The 23512-nt window shown below is 40.7% G+C and overlaps 1 protein-coding gene across 1 annotated transcript in view; it reads left to right on the forward strand.

The window, feature by feature from the left end:
- The window catches only part of usp13 (ubiquitin specific peptidase 13), a 93352-nt gene that overhangs the window by 9103 nt on the left and 60737 nt on the right, over positions 1 to 23512 (forward strand). Inside the window, exons 2-3 of the mRNA XM_048541576.2 lie at positions 4456 to 4581; positions 17322 to 17379. Coding sequence (XP_048397533.1) covers positions 4456 to 4581; positions 17322 to 17379 — 184 coding nt within the window. The remainder of the gene's footprint in view (positions 1 to 4455; positions 4582 to 17321; positions 17380 to 23512) is intronic.

A 23512-nucleotide genomic window follows, 5' to 3' on the forward strand; every position in this document is an offset into this window, starting at 1 on the left:
ATCCCCAATGGACTACAGTCCACATTCAGGCCTTCCCAATTTGGCCCTGACCATGACCTTCAGAAACATTTCTCCCTGCGACTCCTGAAATCATTTCTGAAGAAGGGTCTAGGCTTGAAACGTCAGCCTTCCTGCTGCTCTGATGCTGCTTGGCCTGCTGTGTTCATCCAGCTCTACACCTTGTTATCTAAGAGCTCTTAAGTATTCACTTAGTGAAAATGCATTCACTTTACAAGGCAGCAAGCTAGACCTAGTTGTTTCCCTCCAAAGTATCCAATACAGAACAGTTGGATATGGGAGATTATGCAGATAGAGAGAAGTGAGGCTGGAGTGAAAAATGAAAATAAGGATGAGCACGGTAAAAATGACAGATTCCTTGAGGAACTAATGTTGCTTGTCATGCAGAGAGCTGATAGGTGAGAGGATACAGGAAGAAGAGTTTCGTACAACAGCAAATTATTATGGGGTAGAACATTTAGGGCTGGGTAGGAGTATCTTGGAATGCCACATTTATTATGAATGGCAGAAGTAACAGAGCGTTGCAAAGCAATGACTCTGCACGGTGATGGAGTGCCTGCAGTTGCCTGTCACAGAGATGGCACTGCAAACATAATCACACTGGCAGTAACAAAACATCACATGTTCCTCATAGATCTTGCCTGATCAAGGCTTCCATTCCTTCTTATCAGTTGCTTGTCTGCCATATTGAGAAAGTACCTGAAACAATGTGCTAGCTTGGCTTTTCTTGTTAATTGAACTTGCTGGAGTAGTTTGAAGAGGTATTGCAAACTGGTTTTCCACTAGTGTCATAGAAACATAGAAAATACAAGCAGGAATAAGCCATTCATCCCTCTGAGACTGCTCTGCCATTCAACATGATCATCACTGATCATCCAACTCAGTAGCCAGTTCCAATGTTTGCCACACGCTTGTTATCCCTCTGGCCCTAACAAATATATTTTACTACTTCTTGAAAGCATTCAATGTTTTGGCCTCATCTACTTTCTGTATTCCACATGGTCACCACTCTCTGGGTGAAGAAATTTCACATCTCGGTCCTAAATGACTTACCCCATATCCTTAGACTGTGACTTCTGTTTTTGGGCTCCCCTAGTCATGGGGACATCCTTCTTGCATTTGTGCTGTGTAGTCATGTTAGAATTTTATAGTTTTCTATGAAATTCAACAGCCCCTCCACCATCATTCTTCTTAACCCAAGAGTATAGAGTTCTAACCGATCCAGTATGTCTGCATATTTGCCATCCCAGGAATCAGCCTGATAAACCTGTGTTGCACTTTCTCCAGAAACAGATATCCACCTTCAGATAGGGAGACCACAACTATAAACATACTACTCGAGCTTTAACTTAAAGGTGACATGCTTCTTCTGTTGCACATCATTCCACAGATGAAGGATGACATTATACAACTGGCAGCATGCAGTCCCTGACCTCAGCTCCACTTTAGTTCATTAGGCAGATGCACAAAAGCAAGCACAGTTGTGGGCCTGTGTTTCCTATTCTGTGCAAATGCAAACGGTGACATTATTACACAGAGAACATTGTGACATATTTGCACATGCTCAGAAGACCATTTTGAGGGCGACCTTTTGGGACAATTACTCTGATGTTGGAACAGTGAAGCAAAGGCATGGACAAATATTTCAGAAGTAACTGAGTTGAAGTGGGGCATTGTGAGCTGATGGTTTTGGAGGTGGAAATAGCAGTCTTTGTGATAGAGCAGATGTATGGTTGGAATCTGACACCTGGGTTGTGAACAGTCTAAATGTTAGCACATAGGAAGTGGGGGCAGGAGTGGACCACATGGCTCCTTGCATCTGCTTTGTCATTCAATGGATCTAGACTTGTCATTCTCTCCACTTTCCTACTTATTTCCCATAACTCTTAATTTTCCTGTAGTTCAAGAATCTGTCTTTTATTAGTCTTGATTTTTAAACCTTAGCTCCAAAACTCTTAGCAACAGAGAATTAGAAAGTCTCACAATGGTCTATGAGAACCAATTCCTCCTTATGTTAGTGGACAACCCGTTATTCAGAAACTGTGCCCTCATGGTCTGGATTCCCTCACAAGGGTTGTTGTTCATTGCAGTCAGTTGTCATTGAAAGACACGGAATTCGTAGCTGGAGGCTAAACTCCCTCGAATTCTTTTCTGTGCAGATGTCTGAGGTTCATGTGTGGTAGTGATTTCTAAAACTGGAATTCAATGCTGAGAATGGTGGCAGCACACAGATAGATATGCATTGGCCCTTGCAGGGATTGTGCGTCTTAGAGGGAAAATTGGCTGGGTGTGGGTATTGTAGGGGGGAATCAAAGATAACAGCTTTGGTCTTTCCAATATTTAAGTGGAGGAATGGTCTTCTCAGGTGCTGGATATAAGATGAAGGGCTGAATGACCTACTGGTGTTGATATTTTCTTTGTTTCTGTGACGCTAGTAGGAAACCAGTTTGTATTCAATCCTCATGATAACCTGGTTTCAAACATGAACAAAAGCGATGAATACTCAAAAAGGTGAGGTAAGCATAACTATCATTGACATCAGTTGTCTCTCTGTAATGAGGTCCATGTGGCCCAATAGGATTATAGCATCTTTACCTGCATTGGTGGTGGAGGGAGCGAATGTTTAAGTTGTCGGATGGAGTACTGGTCAAGAGAGCTGCTTTGACCTGTTTGGTATCGTGCTTCTTGTGTGTTGTTGGAGTTGCATTTATTCAGGCAAGTGGAAAATATTCTGTCACACTCCTGATGTGTACTGTATGTAGTTGACTGACTTTGGGAAAGACAGGAGATGGGTTCCTTGTCACTGAATTCCTAAATCTTACTTGCTGTTGTAGCTACAATAATGATATGATTTGGTCAATTTCAGTTCACTGGCAACTCCCAGGGTGTTCTAGTGGGTGGTAGTGCTTATAATGCCACTTAATATCAGAGGGAGTTGATTAGATTCTAGTATTGCAGACAGTCAGTCATTGCCTGACATTTGTGTGGAGTGAATGTCACTTGCACTTATCATTTGAATTATCAACTGATTAGATTTATTTTCATGTGTATCAAAGCACAGTGAAAAGCTTTGTTTATGAACAGTACAGGCAGACCATAGTAAGCAAGGACATATAGATCATAGGGTGAAAAAAAAAGTTTGGACAGAGTCAGGAATGCAGGTTACACCACGCAGAACGTGCACCAAACAAGATCAACATTCACTTCAAATAATGCTGATCTTGTCAGAGAATCCATTCATCAGTTCAATAACAGCAGGGAAAAAACTGTTCTTGAACCTGCTGGTGCTTGTGTTCAAGCTTCTGTATTTTCTGCCTGATTGAGGAAACAGCCCACACTTGAATGTTGTCCAATTCTTGCTGCAAATTGAAGTAGATTGCTTCAGCATCTGAAATGTTCCCAATGGTGTTGAGCATTTTGCAGCTATCAGTGAACATCCTGCCACCATAAGATCCGACATTGGAAAGGTTATTAATGAAGCAACTGAAGGTGGTTGAGTCCAGAACACTACCCTAAGGGACTCATGCAGTGATCACCTGAAACTGAACTGCTTGGCTTCCCACAGCCACAACTGCTTTCTGTTGTTCCAGGTATGTCTTCAGCTAATGAAGAGTTTTCCTCCTGAATTCCATTCAAGTCAATTTTGTTGGGATGAACTTGGTGTTGAAGGTACTTATTCGCACCTCATCTTTTTTATTCAGCTCTTTTCTCCATATTTGAACCAAAGCTACAGTGTGACAAGGAGCTGAATTCTGCTGGTGGAATCCAAACTGAGCATCTAGAGCAGCTTATTATTATTTAAGTGCTACTTGAAGGACTCTCGATGACATCTTCCATCACTTAACTGATGATTGAGAGCAGATTAATAGGATAGTAATTGCCTGCAATAGATTTGTCTTTCGGTTAACATAAAATACTTGGGCAATTGTCCACAATATCAGTTTTATCCAGTGTCAGTTATAGCTGTACTGGAGCAGCTTGCCTAGTTCTTGAACATAAGTTTTCATTATAACTTTTGGGATATTGTCAAGGCCCACAGCCTTCGTGCCTTGAGATGTTCTGTGACACCATGTGGAGTGAATTAAACTGACTGGATGTGACATCTTGAGGCCAGGATTTCTCAAATAGTGTTTTAGAAATATGCAGTATGTTAACGCAACCTTGCCATTTTCATTAAATGAGATTGGTTCAAATGATTTGATCAAAAATGTGATACTTATGGAAGGTATTTTTTAGCCTGAAGGGAAACTGAAAAATGTGGTTTAATGCAATTTTTATGTCAGCTGTGCAAAGTGGTTTTTCAGTTAAATTATAACTTGAAAGATAGTGTGTGTACAACACTGAAGTTATTTGCCTTACTGTTTGAAATTTTACATTTCTCATTTATTCCTAGTTTTCCCTAACATTAGTCAAATTCCTCTTTTGTTTAAATTGCAGGAATCTGAAGGTGGCCTTTATGTGTGTATGAATACTTTTCTCGGGTTTGGAAGGGAACATGTGGAAAGACATTATCGCAAAACAGGGCAATGTGTCTACATGCATCTGAAACGTACCATAAAGGAGGTAACAGTAATAGCCCAGACAGTTTATTTTTAGCACTTAGTATAATTTAAAAGCCACCATTCACAGCTATTTTTCATAAGTATCTTTAAACTACTTTGATGAATAAGAATGTTGCTCGCGTGAAAATAATTTTGCAAAGTCTGAGATGTATAGGAGTAGCGATGACCAATGTGATTGTGCTTGCATTGAATGTTGTGAATAGCTTGTTCTATTTTCTTTTGTAATTCAAACTTCACAGAACAAAAGTCTGATCCCTTAAAATGGGTTAAATTGTTTGCTTTTACATAATATTAATATGTGTTCTATTAACCGATCCATTTTAGAAATTTGCTAATTTAAGCTAAATGATTCAACTATATAAGGAGCAAATTTATGTTTTCCTTTTGTAAAAGATCATCTTAATTTTTCAATTACCAAGTAAATTAAGTTTTCTCTAACGTAATTCATATATTGTTAAATTCAATACCGGCTCTATTTTAATGGAGAAAATGTTCACCAATGCGGGTTTTAAAACATTCAGCTTTTGACATCTAGTTTAAAGCCCATAATAACATGTATAAGATCCTGAATGGCCTTGACTAGTACCACATGAAAAGGATATTTCCTCTTGGGGTGCCCAGAAATAGGGAGCATTATTATAAAATTAGGTGTCACCTTTTTAGGGCAGAGATGAAGAGAAATTCAACTCATCAGTGTTGCATGACTTTAGAACTCACTTCCTCCCAAGCCTAATAAGAATTGAACCTTACTGGGGATAGATGGGAATGTGAAATTTGAAAAAACAAATTGATCAGCCATGATCTTATTGAATGATAGGATAGCTGAATGGAGTATTCTGCACCTTTTCATTTCTTTAGATGCATTATATAATCGTATAGAAACTAGAAGGTGAGATTTTAGGAAGGGTGGTCCAGTCCTGCCAACTATGCCTGCCTCTTTGTAGGTTACGTGGAACAGTCCTTCTTCCGCACCTACACAGGCCCCAAACCCCACCTCTTCCTCCGTTACATTGATGACTGTATCGGCACCACCTCTTGCTCCCCAGAGGAGCTCGAACAGTTCATCCACTTCACCAACACCTTCCACCCCAACCTTCAGTTCACCTGGGCCATCTCCAGCACATCCCTCATCTTCCTGGATCTCTCAGTCTCCATCTCAGGCAACCAGCTTGTAACTGATGTCCTTTCAAGCCCACCGGCTCCCATAGCTACCTAGAATACACCTCCTCCCACCCACCCTCCTGCAAAAATTCCATCCCCTATTCCCAATTCCTCCGCCTCCGCCGCATCTGCTCCCACGATGAGGCATTCCACTCCCACACATCCCAGACGTCCAAGTTCTTCAAGGACCGCAACTTTCCCCCCACAGTGATCGAGAATGCCCTTGACCGCGTCTCCCACATTTCCCGCGACACATCCCTCACACCCTGCCCCCGCCACAACCGCACAAAGAGGATCCCCCTCGTTTTCACACACCACCCCACCAACCTCCGGATACAACGCATCATCCTCCAACACTTTCGCCATCTACAATCCGACCCCACCACCCAAGACATTTTTCCATCCCCACCCCTGTCTGCTTTCCGGAGAGACCACTCTCTCCGTGACTCCCTTGTTCGCTCCACACTGCCCTCCAACCCCGCCACACCTGGCATCTTCCCCTGCAACTGCAGGAAATGCTACACTTGCCCTCACACCTCCTCCCTCACCCCTATCCCAGGCCCCAAGATGACTTTCCACATTAAGCAGAGGTTCACCTGCACATCTGCCAATGTGGTATACTGCATCCACTGTACCCGGTGTGGCTTCCTCTACATTGGGGAAACCAAGCGGAGGCTTGGGGATCGCTTTGCAGAACACCTCCGCTCGGTTCGCAATAAACAACTGCACCTCCCAGTCGCAAACCATTTCCATTTCCACTCCCCCTCCCATTCTTTAGATGACATGTCCATCATGGGCCTCCTGCAGTGCCACAATGATGCCACCCGAAGGTTGCAGGAACAGCACCTCATATTCCGCTTGGGAACCCTGCAGCCCAATGGTATCAATGTGGACTTCACCAGTTTCAAAATCTCCCCTTCCCCCACCGCATCCCAAAACCAGCCCAGTTCGTCCCCTCCCCCCACTGCACCACACAACCAGCCCAGCTCTTCCCCCCCACCCACTGCATCCCAAAACCAGTCCAACCTGTCTCTGCCTCCCTAACCAGTTTTTCCTCACCCATCCCTTCCTCCCACCCCAGGCCGCACCTCCATCTCCTACCTACTAACCTCATCCCATCTCCTTGACCTGTCCGTCTTCCCTGGACTGACCTATCCCCTCCCTACCTCCCCACTTATACTCTCCTCTCCACCTATCTTCTTTTCTCTCCATCTTCGGTCCGCCTCCCCCTCTCTCCCTATTTATTCCAGAACCCTCACCCCATCCCCCTCTCTGATGACGGGTCTAGGCCCGAAACTTCAGCTTTTGTGCTCCTGAGATGCTGCTGGGCCTGCTGTGTCCATCCAGCCTCACATTTTATTATCTTGGGTTCTCCAGCATCTGCAGTTCCCATTATCACTGCCAACTTTCTTGCATTTTTTATAAGAGATTCTGAAGTTGATAGATATGGGTTTATGTATTCTGACTTTAGAATTGGTAGTGATAAAATTGAAAAATAAGCTGCTATGTATAACTTTGTAGCCTGTAATTGAAAGGCTGATCTTTGACTAAATAATGAATTTACTTTGTTTACATGGAAAGGACAGTTATTGATGTTGCAGCTCTATGCAGGAGATGTGGGTAAAGTGGATAGAATTGATCACCGTTGGAGTTTCATCATTAACAATTTGTGTTTGGATTATTTATTTTCATCGTTGTTGATAATTTTCTCAGTGAAGACATTGGGGGAAACAATCTGCAAAGTTGGCTGATGACTTGAAAAGTATGCAAAAGCCAAGATCTTGGATCAAATAAATTCTCAGGCAGATATGTTTGGAGCTGGATCATTTAAGATGGCAGATATCTTTCAATGTGGATAAGTTTGGAATTTGGGTTGGAGCAGTTGCATGCATACATGTGCCCATGAAGCACCAGTTCAAAGTTATTAGAGAGGGAGGACCTCTAGGAGAGTTCGGAGAGAAAATCTCAAAGATTATTTTTTAAAGGAAAATTTCTAAGTGGTATTCTTGAATTTTACGTTATTTAACAATTGAGTCATTGGATATAGTTGACAGCTGATACGAGTGCTGAATCACCTTTGGTCAACTAGCGAGAAATTTGTTCAAGCAACTTTCTGCTCAGTATTGCAGCAAGAGCTTCTGGTATGCTGTTTAAACAAAAACAATAATTTTTTTTTGGAAGAGAAGCTGCAATTATTTTCTGTTGCCTTCTTCAGATGGGCTAGCCATTAAGTAAACTGATTGAAACCAGTACTATTTCTATTCCAAGATAACTATTTCTATTCCTTTTGCTTTCTGCTAAATTCGACATCTGTTAAAACACTTGTACAGATATGTTTATTTAAATGATTTTTCATTAACCTTTGATCAATGATATCATTTAAATGAACATTTTGTATCTCTGACACATCGGTTCTTGATGTGTAAAACAACTGTGTTTATTTTGAAATGTACATTTAATACAAGATACAGGGAGTCCACATTTAACCCTTTGGTATTGCTTTGCTTTAATGTTACTAAGGATCAGAAATGTTGTTGGGTGTTGTGAAAGTTTGTTTTGAAGTTTTTTACTGCAGTATATTACCTGTCCTGCTTGCTCCATTTTGACATGGTCTCTCTTTTCTCTCATACCTGAGGCTACCCAAAGTCGTCCAACTTGCAGCCTTTCCCCATTCTGCCAAACACAGACAGTATTAAAGCTAAACAGCCCTCTCCTTTAAACTGATATAATAATTTCTCAGATCCCAGTCTTCTTTTATCATCACCTTTTGTTACTTTCAGTTTGGAAAGAATGTTCATGTAACATGATGCTAGGACACCAAGTATATTGCCTCTGTTATTGTTAAGAGGTGACTTTGAAGAGTGTCAGATATTTCAGAATGATTGGTGGAAGGAGAAGAGGCAAAGATCATAATCTAGGAGCACTTTGGACAACTGCTACTGAACTGCTTCTAATGAGATGTTGGAAGAAATGTGATAAGAATTAAATAGCATCAGGGACAAGCAATCTGATCTCTTGCCACTGCAGGGAGGCTTGTTTGATAGCTAATGTTGGGTATTTCTCATAGCTACCATCAATATTATTACGACATAAACAAAATCCTTCATTATTGATTATACTTGTTCCCCAAATTTACCGGGTTTCTCTGCCAATGAGCTTTTAAGTCAGCCATAGAGACAGAATACTATCAAAGCAATTTTGCTATATCAATCAGATTTTTTTATCCCCCGGACTCCTGCCAGGTTTTTTAGATGCTAGATTATTAACACTTGGCTCAGACATGATTAGCTTGTTTTATTTGTCTGTGGTTTTGGCTGACAAGGCGTTAGAATGTAGCAGAACAGAATTTTGTTGCCTTCCAGTCTAGTCTCTCTTCTACAATCAAGTTATTGATAATAATAATAATAATAATAATAATTAATAATAATAGCAGCCTGTTTGGTTTCCTACTTATTAAGATGCTAAGTTATTGTGAATGTTCTTTCTGGTATGATTCGTTTTGTACCATTTTCTGAATGAAAATTTGGTCATAACTCTAAACATGGAAGCTGGGTCTTCTTTTTTCCTGGAGCGTAGGAGACCGAGGAGTGGCCTGATAGAGGTATATGAAACATAAGAAACATGGATAAGGTAGATAGCTCACAGTGTTTCTCCCTGGTAGGGGACTCTAAAACTAGAGAGCATGGGTTTAATTTGAGAGGAGAGAGATACAAAAGGGTTCGGGGCAATTTTTTCACACAGAGGGTGGTGAATGTCTGAAATGTACTGCCAAGGGTAGTTGTGGAATTGAGTACAATTTCATCATTTTAAGAAGTGTTTAGACAGGCACATGGATAGGATAGGTATGGAGGGATATGGATCAAATGCAGGCATATGGGACTAGTTTAATTTGTGAAAACTGAGCAGCATAGGCAAGTTGGGCTAAAGGGACTGTTTCCATGTTGTAGACTTCTATGACTCTATTGCTCATTGTGAAGACAGTGGACTTCGAGAGACCTAGACAGGCTGGTGGAAAGGGTGGATCATATGACAGATGAAATTCACATCATTTACATAAGAAGTGATTAGATGTAGGAACTGAAATACCTAGATTGCTGTAAGAGGCAGAACAAGTTGAGAAAGTAATTAAAAACGCATATTAGATACTGGGATTCAGACAGTTGTAGAGTACAAAAGTAAGGATATTATATCAGCCTTTTATAAAACATTGATTTGACCTCAGTGGAGTATTATATTCCTTTCTGGATGCAATACCATTGGAAGGCTGTTACAGCACTGGAAATAATGCAGAAAAGATTTATGAGCATGGTTCCTGGGATAAAGAACTTCAGTTGGGTGAATAGATTGAGGAAGCTGAAGTTGAAAGGACAGCTGATAGAGGCATTTACAATTATGATAGTCAGGACAGTGTAAATAGAGTAAAACTATTCTCATTACTGGCAAGGTTGTGAAATAGTCAGCAAAGATTTAAGGTGATTGGCAATAGTGCCAACTGCAACATGAAGAGATAGCAAGTGGTTATGATCTGATCAGCTGTTTCCTAGAATTTTGTGGGAAGCTGGGTACGAGATTGCTGGGCTCCTTGCTGAGATATTTGAATGATCGATAGCCACAGGTGAAGTGCTGGAAAGCTTAAGGTTGGCTAATATGGTGCCATTATTTAAGAAAAACAGTGAGGAAAATTCAAGGAACTAAATGCTAGTGAGCCTTACGTCTGTGGTAGGTCAATTGTTGGGGGAACTCTGAGGGACAGGATTTGCATGCAGTTGGAGAGGCAAGGACTGATTAGGGATAGTTGACATGGCTTTGTATGTGTGAAATTGTGTCTCTCTAACTTGATTGAGTGTCTTGAAGAAGTGACAAAGAAGATTGATGAAGGAAGAGCAGTGGATGTTGTCTATATGGATTTGAGTAAGTGTTTGAGAAGTTCTGCTTGGTAGACTTAGATCACAAGGGATCCGGGGGAAGCTAGTCAATTAAATTCAAAATTGACAGAGGGTGGTGGTGAAAGGAATGTTTTTCGGCCAGTGATCAGTGGTATGCCACAAGAATCAATGCTGGGTCCACTACTTTTCATCATTTCTATAAATGATTTTGATGTGACTATAGGAAGTACAGGTAGCAAGTTTGCAGATGACACCAAAATAGGTTGTGTAGTGGACAGTGAAGAAGATTGTTCAAGACTGTAGTGGGACCTTGATCAGATCAGCCTCTGGGCTGAGGAGTGGCAAATGGAGTTTACTTTAGATAAATGACAATTTTTGCATTTTGGTAAGGCAAACCAGGGCGGGATATATATAGTGAATAGTAGGGCCCTGAGGGAATGTTGCTGAACAAAGAGACCAAGAGGTGCAGGTCCAAAGTTCCTTGAAAGTGGAGTCGCAGTTAAACAGGATAGAGAAGAAGATATTTGGCACACTTGCCTTTTTTGGTCAGTGCATTGAATACAGGAGTTGGGGTATCATGTAGTGGTTCTACAGGATATTGATGAGACCACTTTTGAAATACTGCGCTCAACTCTGGTCGCTCTTCTGTAGGAAGGATGTTGTTAAACTTGAGAGGGTGCAGAAAAGATTTTCAAGGATGTTGCCAGGACTGGAAGGGTTTGAGCTACAAGTAGAAGCTGAAGTAGAAGGGGTTTCTTTCCCTGGAGTGTCAGAGGCAGACCCTGAAAATAGCACTGTCTTACTGTTCCAAAAGAGCACCCCTCCAGGCTAACTTAGTACTTACATTTAATATTTTTAAAGTTTAATCAAGAGACAAATCTTAATACAACATACAATAAAAAATCCCACTCTATTCACAATTGTAACTTTACACAATAAACAGGAAGGTTACACTTTAAAAAGACACTTAGCTGCTCCGTTGATGGGAACTCTCCCACACAGGTTTCTCCAAAGTCAGCTGTGAATTTTGCTGTTTGTTAATTTTTCTTGAATAATTCCGATATCCAGAGATACCTGAAAATCAAACAGCAAAGGCAGTAGCTGTGCAGATTCACTGCTGGGTCAGACAGCCCTGTAGGTTTCTTTCCCCATTTGAATCACTTCCCATGTTGTCATTACCTTTGTCTGTCTTCCTCTTTTTTAAAGTGCCATTGTCCTGATTTTGTTTTACATGGAAGCATAGCTCTGTCAATGTTATTACTGGAAAAATCAGAGCCCAGAACTGAAATATAGCTTGATAGATCATACTTTTTATTTGTATTAGTCAGGTGGTCTTTCACTGAAACACAAACACCGTGGGTGGCACGATGGGTCAGTGGTTAGCACTGCAGCCTTACAGTGCCATGGACCCGTGTTCGATTCTAGCCTCGGATAACTGTCTGTGCGGAGTTTGCACATTCTCCTCGTGTCTGCGTGGGTTTCCTCCTGGTTGCTCCAGTTTCCTCCCACAGTCCAAAGATGTGCAGGTTAGGTGGATCGGCCAGGCTAAATTGCCCGTAGTGTTCGGGGTGTGTGGTTTGTAGGGGGATAGGTCTGGGTGGGATGCTCCAAGGGGCGGTGTGGACTTGTTGGGCCGAAAGGCCTGTTTCCACACTGTAGGGAATCTAATCTAATCTAATGCTGCTGATTTGGGTTTAACAATAATACCAAATTGTTTCTTTTGCAAAAGAAATGAAGGTAAACTATATGTGAACTGGTTTATTCTCCTTTGAAGACTTTGAAACACATGGTAAAACACAATCCCATTAATCCCAACAATATTCCATTACAGTCCACACATCAGAGAGCATTTCCTTCCGATTCACATCTATAGGACTTAAGTTAACTGTGTCTTCAATTTCACATCATCAGAATCTGATAAGCCTCTTCCTGGATCCTTCATACAACTGAACCTAGACTTCCTCAGCGACAAATAACTCCTTCAGGTTTTTAACCAAATGCTACTGGTGTGCAACTTTTAAACTAAACTCCTTATGCTGAGACTTTTTTTCTTAAGAGTTTAAAGTTATAACATGATATGATGACATTGGAAATTATGCTTTTGTGAAGTGAGAAGTAAGAGGCCTTATGGGAGTTAGATTATGGTGGTTGGTACAAAGATATTGAGGACCTTGTGGATAATCTGAAGGTGGGAAATGATGGTTCAACAGTATTATTACAGATCAGAAAATATACCAACTCTCTTTGCTTATTAAATTATGTTCTGCAGATGAAAGGCATAATTTTGGGTTCACACAAGGCAGTGATGGTATCAGGAAATGCTAGTCAGAGAATTTGAATTGAATAAAGCTTTATCATTATCTTATGAGTGTGGTTTCCCATTGGAGGCATTGAATCAAAGCTCACTGTTGCAGTGAATTTACATTCTGAGCTGAAACTCAATTTTTTACTTTATTCCTTGCATTTACTATTCAATCTTCCCTGCCATTACATGCCAGAAGTTCTAATCAACTGTGCAATCCACAGGTGAAATAACAAGCAGTTTCTAAAATTTCAGGGTTCAAAACAAAATAAATTAATAAAGTTGATCTTAGTGGTGTTGAGTGGGATCTTGCATGCAAAATTCAACCATGTTGTGACTAAGTTGAACAATCGCTACGTGACAAATTGACATAGAAGAATTGTAAAAGTAGACGGAATAATTGTACTGGAAAAAAGTTGACATTAAATGTTATTAAAATCTATAGTTTGAATGGATCAGATGAGAAGTTTCCAATATTCAGACATACATAATTGTGTCAGTAATTTAGGGAGGATGTGGATGAAATGTACATCTAGATGTTTGGTAATCTCTTGGTGTTTTTTTGAATATGGTATGATCAACCAGAAACCATGGTAGACACAGAATTAATAATAACATTTAAAAGGAAAGGATGATGATTTAATAAAATAATTTGGAGAGGGTTGGGGAGAAGAACCTATTCAGGGAATTCCCCACATAAGTAATGGTCTGATAAAATTGAAAAGGCTGAGAATTGTGAACCAGTAAGGACACTGGTGCAGATGGAATCCCTGTTGTGAAATGGCAGGCAGCAGTCTCAAATGAATGCATGCTGTAATTGTGACCAGCTTTTCGGAAGGCCATTGCAAAAATTCTTCTCAATTGCCTCCTGCCCAATGGCTAATTCCAGACTAATAATGTGCATTTTGTCCATCAAGAGATTCAGTGGACATAATGTTCATAGTAAGAGAAGTCCAGAAAAAGTGCAGGGAGCAGCAGCAACCTTAAGGCCTTTATAACCTTGCCCAGAATCAAAGTGTATACTCAAATTTGGCTGACCACAGAAATTTGTCGCCATTTCTGCCTGCAGCGCATGATCCTCATCAGTGGATCCACCACAGATCAAATATCTCTGTAAACTGGTGCCATTGCAACACCATTCTTCCTTATCTTCCTCACTGCAACCCCCCATCCCATATCCAGTTCAGAACCAAGACTATCCTAAGCTGCAGAATGGAGGCAATGCTTGCATTTGTGTACATTTGGAGGCTGAGCTCCTAGCCAGTGTTGAGATATTCATGAAGGATGAGAGAATGGGCATGGGAGTTGCGCTTTGAGAAGACAATAGTCCTGTATGTGCCTGCTTCCATTGCACAACACTGTTCCCCAACAATCATGACCTACAGTGAGCCACTGGACAAGATGAATCAATGCACCTTTGGAGCTTCTGCTCAATGGGAGCAGACATTGATGGTGGAATTCAACATTGTCTCAAGTGTGTCAGCACAACCTTTGGCCATCTGAAGAACAGCATTGGAATGCGAAGACATTGAACTTGGCACCAAAATCCTATCAGCCAGCACAGTGTTCCCTACCCTCTGCACGCATCAAAGATGTGTACACTTCAAATCTCAAGTGAGACATCACCAGCGATGCCTTTGCCAATGCGCTGGCAAGCTAGGGGCTGTAGAGTGTTGAAGCACTTGTTATGCTGTGTTAGGCAAGCCACATCATCTGCATGTCTGACACCAGACTTCCAAAGCTAGCACACTGCACTGAGGTTTGCCACAGCCAACAGTTACCATGAGACAAGAGGAATTGCTTCAAGGACACCTCTAAAGTTTCCTTGAAAAATGCAGTATCCTTTCTGACTCATGGGAATCTGTTGCCCAAGACTTCCCAAAGCAAGGATAATGCATCCGTGAAGGATGACAACCATTTGAACATTTCCGACGAGCAACTGTATGCCAGTTACAACAACAGAAGGAGCATATGTAAATTTGAACATCTTGCCCACTATGTCTACAAACATTACCTGTCCCATCTGTGACAAGGCGTGTTAATCTACCATAGAAATATTGAGTTACCTCAGGACCCACAGGTCTGGAGTAAAAGTAAGTCATCCTTGGTCCCAAGGGACAGCCTAAGATGAGCTGAACAGCCTCATGTTTGTCGTTCAAATTTGTGACTCTGCAGGCGGACTGTGTGAATTTTTATTAGTGACACCAATATTATTTATCCCTAATAGTGCTCCCTATTGCCTTAAATCAAGAGGTCTTTCTAATAAAATCAAATCAAGTTGCCCTGTGTAATTGACAAGGGGTCTTTCACTTGATCGAAAGTAGCTTGATTCAACTGAGGAGCTTGCTAAACCATTTCAGAGGGTAGTTAAGAGTCAACCACATTAATATTGAATGCCATCGCACAGGACATAATGGGTAATGGTGACAGGCTTCCTTCTGGAAAGGACATTAATGAATCACTTGGATATTTACAGTAATGTAACAGCTTCATGGACATTTATTAGGTCAGTTTCCTATTTCCACATGTCTGAAACTAAATTAAAATTCTGAAAATGCTGTGGTAGGGTTTGTTTGAGTTCTGTTGATTTATTTGTTCAGACTGCCGAAGTAATGGCCCAATAAGATAACAAGTACTTTACTTTTGAAAAACCCAATGAATTCAAGTGTTGATTCCTAATGCAGGAATAAACCTTTTAATAGAAATATTGCCAAAGTAATGTTAATGCTTGAAAATCAGCTTTTGGTCATTTTCTGTTATTATCTTAAATTCTTCTAAGTTTCTCCTTGGCAGTCCAACAGCCTGATTCTCTTGTACATGATTCCCTTGCTGTTTCTATGTTGTTGTTTCATACGCAAGTATGATGCACATTTGTGTATGAGTATGTATCTAAATATAAATATGAACTTGCAAAATTTATTATCCTTGCCATTTCTGTCACCTCCAACAGGATATTACTAACAGACACGTCTTCCCTTGCCTCTACTGTTCATATTCAGTACGACTGTTTCTTCCACAACATCTTAATTCACTTCTCTACTACTCCTAATCTTCCTCATCAGCTCTTCCCAGCTATGACACCTTCCAATGCAATCACAGAAGGTGTAACACTTACCCATTTACCATCTCCCTCCTCACTGTCAAAGGCCCTGAATACATCTTGTGGGTGAATCAGAGTTTTATTTGTATTTCTTTCGATCTAGTCAACTGTATTTACTGCTCATAATAGCCTTTACTTTGGCAAGACCAAATGCAGATTGCTTTACAGAACAGAGATAGTAGGAACTGCAGATGCTGGAGAATCTGAGATAACAAGGTGTAGAGCTGGATGAACACAGCAGGCCAAGCAGCATCATAGGAGCAGGAAAGCTGACGCTTCGAGCCTAGACCCTTCTTCATCAAGGGTCTAGGCCAGAAACGCCAGCTTTCCTGCTCCTGTGATGCTGCTTGGCCTGCTGTGCTCATCCAGCTCTACACCTTGTTATCTCTGCTTTACAGAACACCTCCGCTGTGATCATAGGAATGAACCTTACCTTTCAGTTGGTCTTTTTAATAAACCATCTTGATCTCGTGCTAAAACATCCTTAGGGGACCTGGCCCAATGTTTCAATGAAGCTCAACACAAGCTGGAATAACATACCTTATTTTCAGCTGAATAACCTCCAGGATTTAGGGCAACAGCTTCAGAGCATGAAACCAGCCTTTGATTATTTTAAGTTGCTTTAGTACTTTAGCTTTTCTCTCGGCAGAGTAAAAGTGGATCTATTTTCTCTTTCTCATGTGCACCAGTTACAACCATTTTGCATATCTATCTCTCCTTTACCAACGTTAGCAATTCATTTGTTTTTGGCTCTGGGGACAATCACCATCTGTTCCACTTACTCCTCCTCCTCCTCGGTCAGCAGCATGAAAAAAAATCCCACTATTTTGCTGCTCCTTCAAGTTCCAAAGACGAGTCCTATCGGACTGGAAGCATTAATTCTGTTTCTCTTTCTCTCTCCATAGATGCTGCCCAACTTACTGAGTTTCTTCAATATTTCCTTTTTATTTCCAGCATCCACAATAATTTACTTTTATTATTGTGAAGTTTCCTACTTAGCATGTTACAAACAAGTAAGTTTATGCTGTCACCAAAATAAATAGGCACTATGAAGTTCCACTGTGTTGCATAGTTTGAATAAACCTGACATGATAGCTGTAATCCACTTGTATTTATGTTACCACAGTTTGGAAAGATGCCCAGAGAATATTAGAATCTTTTGCTAAATACATAAACTACTAACTTTGGACTTTAACTGCAGCTGTAGTTGGAAAGAAAAAGGATAACAAACATCTTTGTGAATGTTGATTTAAATCAAACAAGTTTTTGTTCTCTTGATTTTAAAATTACAGAAAGCCACTGGAGCTTCTGGCGGAGGTCTACCTAAGAAGAAATCTCAGATCATTTTTGGTAAGTTTATGGATGATCTGAAAAGTAATTTCACAAAAACAGGTTTTGAGATGTACACTTGAATTCAGTTCTATCTTTGGTTATCCCCCTTTTATAATCGGGGTTGTTTAGCTCAGTTGACTGGATCGCTGGTGTGTGATGTAGAGTTATGCCAACAGCATGTGTTTAGTTCCAGCACCACCTGAGGTTACCATGGAGAACTTTCCTCTTCAGCTTCTCCCCTCACTGAGGTGTGATATAATCCTTTGGTTTAACCAGCACCAGTAATGTCTCTCTAATGAGAGAGCAACCCTGCAGTCTAGCAAGACCAGGGTGACTGTTATAATCCCTTATACTAAGTGTACTGATCCCAGGCGTTTGCTCATGTTGATCCTTAAGCCATCTGCAAGGATGAGGTCAAGTGATCAACAATTTTTGTTCTCCGTCCTTAACAGTAAGGCAGTGATTGCCCTCCGTTTGGCACATTTACGCCACAAATGCTTTGCCGAGCCTTAGAAACTGATATTTCTCTTCATTGCTAAAAATATTCCCTTCAGAGATGGGACATATTTCAATATCTTCCACAGGTGAGCTAAAATACATGGTAATGGCTGTAAAAAGTAAGGCTTCAAGAAGAGCTACTGTTGAACCTGCAAAAAGCATCACAGAATTTGATGATGTCACATAATCTTTGTGTGGAAGAGGAGAAGTCTAGCACAAGGTCCAATGAAGAGAGGCATGTCACCTTTGTAACCATGCTGAAATAGCCATTACAACCTGCAGGGGCTGTTACTGTTGTGGGATAAGCTACATGAAGTCTCTCTTCTTGTTAAGACCCAAAAGTGATTCAGAACAAAGAACAATACAGCGCAGGAACATGTCCTTCGCCACCCCCTCCCCCCGCAAACCTGCACAGACATGTTTTGCCCGTCCATACTAAAACTGTCTTCACTTTACAGGATCCGTATCCCTCTCTTCCCTTCCTATTCATGTATTTGTCCAGATGCTTCTTGAATGCTGCTATTTTGTCTGTTTCCACCACCACCTCTGGCAACATGTTCCAGGCGCTCAACACCCTTTGAGTGAAAAACGTGCCTCATGCATCTCTTTTAAACTTCCCGCCTGGCACCTTGAACCTGTGTCCCCTAGAACACTGGGAAAAGAAAACTTCATACTTTCCAATCTATCCATGCCGTTGACAACCTTACAAACTTCTATCAGCTCACCCCTCAACTTCCTGCATCCCAGTGCAAACAAATCCAGTCTATCCAACCTTTCTTCATAGCTGACATCCCCCATAACAGGCAGCATGCTGGTAAATCTTTTCTTTATCCTCTCCAAAGCGTCCACATCCTTAAGTTAGAGTGAGGACCAGAACTGTACACCATATAGTGTGGTTTATCCTCTAACACTGCTAATTGCCCTGAGCTTCAGCAAAGAAAGGGTCATGTAGCAGATCTCATGTCACAGTGGTAATGTCCCTACCTCTGGGCCAGAAGTCCCATGTGGCGCAGTTGTTTGAAACTATTTCTCAATGTAAACGTAATGTCATGTTTGCATATTTAATTAATTGAGGACTTTTGTGACACAGTGGTAGTGCCCATATCTCTGACCAGAGCCCAATCTGCTCCAGACGTTTGTCATAACATTTCTGAACACGTTGATTAAGAATGTATTAAGAGGAGGATTCCGTGGATCTTTTTGGTTTTATTTTGCTACTGTGCCCTACAAAGGTCCGTTCAACCCACTTCTTGCAGTTCTTTTGGAAGAGTAGAAATACAAATTGGAGACAGCACTCTACACAAATCACAAGCCATCACGGGCTGGTACCACAACATAAGACAGTGCAAAACACAAACTTTTGACAGTGTCTTAAAGGGGAAAAAAAAGTAAACTTGCGTTAGTGAAGTTATAATTGTACAGATATGCATATCCCAACAGAAGACAAATGTATTTATCAGCTTTATTCTTGACAATTGGAATTTCTAAGAAAATATGCAAATGCACATAATCGCATCTATCTTTGATTCCAATGCTAAGCAAACCTCTATACTTTCCAATCTCATTCAAGACCTTTTGCTTTTGCTTCCATCTTTGCAAGTTCAAGTCCAATGGACTCAGACTTCAGTATGTCTGATGCATAACTGGATTTGACATTCATCACCATGTCCGGCTCAACTTCATCATCAAGTTTTTTTTAAAAAAGATGTTTGTGGGATGTTAGGCACACTGATTAGTTTAGCATTTATCTCATTGCTAATTGGCATTGAGAACTGTCGCAGACCACCTGGTGTAACTACGCCTGTAGTGCTGTTAGGAAGGAGTTTCAGATTTTGTTTCAGCAATAATGAAGGGACATATTTCCATGTGACGTTTCCAAATTAGGGTGACGTGACATGGAACGAAACTTACAGGTGATTGTGTTCTTGTGCATCTGCTGCCCATTGTCCTCCTTGATGGTAGACCTAGGTTGCAGATTTGGAAAATGCTATTAACGGAAATCCCACAACTGACAGCTCAGATCAAAGCTCTGTGGTTCTAACACATTTTGTCATGAATGGTGATGGATAACTAACAATCGGCTGGAAGCAGAGACTCCACAAACATCTCCATCTTCAGTAATAGGGATGCCCATCACTTTTGTGCAAAATTCAAGACTTGAACCTCTGCAGCCAGAAGTGCTGAGTAGAAAATCCCTTTGACCTTCTCCTGAGGACACCACCTATGTTGATGGCAGTCATCAACCAATTTTATTTACTGTTAGGCAACATTACAGTGCTCTGGACACCGTAACAACTTTGTAACCTGGCACTGTTGAGATAGGTTCATGTCTGCTGACTTGTAGATAAACATTAACAGGCTTTGTTAAACATTACTATGTTCAGGAGATGTTGAGAGAGGACATCTTCTGGAACACTACATATTTTGGCTCCAGTTCCATGTGATATTATGTCACCATAATGTAGTGCCTTACACACATGCCCAATAGATATTATTGGTATAATTAATCCTTTACTCTACATTCCTGGTAGTAGTGCTGAAGAGCTAGCTGCGCCTCTAGCCAAGCTGGTCCAGAGCAGTGTCAATACTGGAATCCACCTAACTATCTGAAAAATTGTCTAGGTGTACCATGTTCATCAGAGCAGGACAAATCCAATCTGGTCAGTTACCACCCCAATGGTGTAGTGTTAATCATCATTGGAATAATAGATGACAATCCTTTTGAGCAACATCCACTCAGAAGTAACTAGCAATCATCTCTCAATTTGGTTATGCTGGAGCGCACACTGAATAACATGGATTGAATGTGCTTGATTCCAGAGGTGAGGCAAGAGCCATTGCATTTCACTGTGAGGCAGCATGTGACAGAAGGTAGCATTAGAGAGACCAAGTGAAATTGAGCTCAGTTGAAAGAAGGGAAAGCTGTCTACTGGTTGGAATTTTACCTGGCACAAAGTAAGATGGTTGTGGTTGTTGGAGGCCAGCCGTCTTAACTCCAGATCATTGCAGGATTTTGGCTGGGAAGTGTCCTTGACCCAACCATTTTCAACTGCTTCATCAATGACCTTCCCTGCATCACAAGATCAGAAGTGAGACTGTTCATTCAGTATTGGCATAAAAGTGGCAGGAAACATTTGCACTGTACAAGTGCCAGACAATGGCTGTAACAAACAAGGCAGACTGTAATAATTTCCCTTTTAAAGTTCAACAGTGTGCGTTCACTGTACCATTCTACCATCAACACCCTTTGGTGGGTCGGGGAATTACATTTAATTAGAAACCTAACTGGACCAGCCATATAATTACCATGGCGACAAGAGCTATTAAGAAACATGGTAACTCCACCCCTGTGCTTGGTCCTCACTCATTACCAAGATACCCAAAAGCTTGTTCATCATCTGTAAGTGAGAGTGAGGATTGTGATGAATTATTTCCACTTGCTTGGATAAGTGCAGCTCTGAATACACTCAAGAAATGCAATACCATGCAGGTCAAGACAGATGACTTGATTGGCATTCTATCCATTACTTTAACTATTCATTTCCACTACTGCTGATGTATTGTCGCACATTTATGGACAAATTTATAAGATGTTTAATATTCATCCATGGATATGAGAGAGCAAATACCTCCGGTGAAATCTAATTGTCTGAGTGTCTAGTAAATTCATTGAAGTGCGTCCTTTCCAAAACAAATTTGTTGAAAAGACTTCAATTTTTCAGAAAGGAATTTTAACCTTTCATAATTTTATCCAAGTTGTTTTGCATCAGCTATAAATTGGCAATTATGAAAATAGTTTATTTATAAAAAGGCTCAGTTTGGTATACTTCACTTTCTATATCCATGTTATCTTAAGTCTTGCTGCTTTTAGGAATCATGCTTTTAGAATACGGAAGTGTTTTAAACTAGAAAAAAATGTTTCAACGTCTTTTAAAATTTTTATGTAAGTTATCGCTTTGAAAGAAATATTTGTGACAATCGGAAATATTAATTGAAACACAAACAAATGTTCAGCCTTTGCTGATATATCATCAGTAAATGTTGGAATTTCCCACAGATGATTTGTAATCAATATTTGCACGCTATAGTAATGTTCCCTTTTATGAGCATGTCATTTTCACAAAAATAGTACGTTGTCATTTCATAACTGTCTACTGCTTGCCATTTCAAACTTAGTGGCTGGGCTGCAAAGGATCTTCCTTTTGAAATGAAGAAGGGATGGCTCATAATTCCAATGTGTTGTCAGAAGACTAATTTAGACGTATTGCCATCCATTCAAAGATATGTATGTAATTAAAGGACAGTAAAAGTGTATTTGTTGGCTGAGCCTGACAAAAAACAGCAGCTGTTCAGTTGAATCTGCATTGTGCTGTAAACAAATCTAACTCTGGCACGAAAAGGGGCCATGTCTAGTATAGATTCAGATCTGTTACAATCTGACTGCAGAAATAATTATGAACAAAATAGTATCAGTTGATGCATTGAGGCCGATTTTCACGATTCCATTCTGTGTGAATAATCCTTTTAAGAGTTTTGATGAGCTCTGAGGTGGCCTAGAATTTTGCTGATGATACACCAGGAAGTATGGCCAAGAGGGGATATCATTGCAGGTTCATGCAGAAGAAAGTTAATCAGTGTCCCTTTGTGGTTAGATTAGATTAGATTAGCAGCATAGTGTGGAGTACGAGAGGTGATCGCCAAGCAGTATTGTCATGATAGTGTTAATCTAAAGATCCATACAATGTTTCATGGCAGATGGTAGCATTTGAATTCAATAAAGAACTAGATTTAAGAGCCTAATGATGACCATGAAATCTTTGCCTATTGTCCAAAAGCCCATTTAGTTCACTAATGTCCTTTAGGGAAGGAAATCAGCCCATCCTTACCTGTTCTGGCCTATGTGTGACTCCAGACCAATAGCAATATAGTTGACTCTGAACTGCCCTAAAGTAATTAGGCATGGACAGTAAACGATGGCCTAGCCAGTAATGCCCACATTCCTATGACTGAAGTAAAAAAAGGAACGATCACCAGTCCTGGGCAATATAGACAATAGGACAGTCCTGGTGAAATCCCTGTTTCCTCCTACAGTACATCACATCCTGGCTGCAATCCTAGGGTCTTGGATGAAGTCATCTCTCTGCAGCCTCAGAAAATTTGGTTTTCACTGACAAACATTTCTAAATGTACCTTGCTTTTAAAGCTTTGCAGGTGGTCTTCAAATATTATCATGTCCACTGTATTTCCTGCCCTGTCAATGAGCTGCTTGGTGAAACATGACTGGTAATGATAGGTTGGCGTTTATACGCAAGTGATTCAGATCATGAGAAAAGCTCAACCATCAGGCTGACTGAATTGGTATAGTAAGATGGAGTGCAAAACAAAGTTTTGTTCACCTGATATCTATTTCGCACACTGCTGTCACAGTGGTAGTATCCCTTCTTCTGAGTCCTGAGGCTGAGGCTTCAGTCCGTCCTGCTCCAGAGATGTCTAAAAGCAATTCTGAACAGGGTTGTTGCAAAATATCTACGTATTTCACATTAATATCAGTTCTAGTTAATTTTTACCTTGAATTATGAGCAGTTTTCTAATATGGACTGTTGTGAGCCAAGTGTGGATTGGAGTTAACTGACTCATTTCATGGCAAACTGTT

The sequence above is a fragment of the Stegostoma tigrinum genome, chromosome 14 (assembly GCF_030684315.1).
Source record: "Stegostoma tigrinum isolate sSteTig4 chromosome 14, sSteTig4.hap1, whole genome shotgun sequence".
NCBI classification, from domain to species: Eukaryota; Metazoa; Chordata; class Chondrichthyes; order Orectolobiformes; family Stegostomatidae; genus Stegostoma; species Stegostoma tigrinum.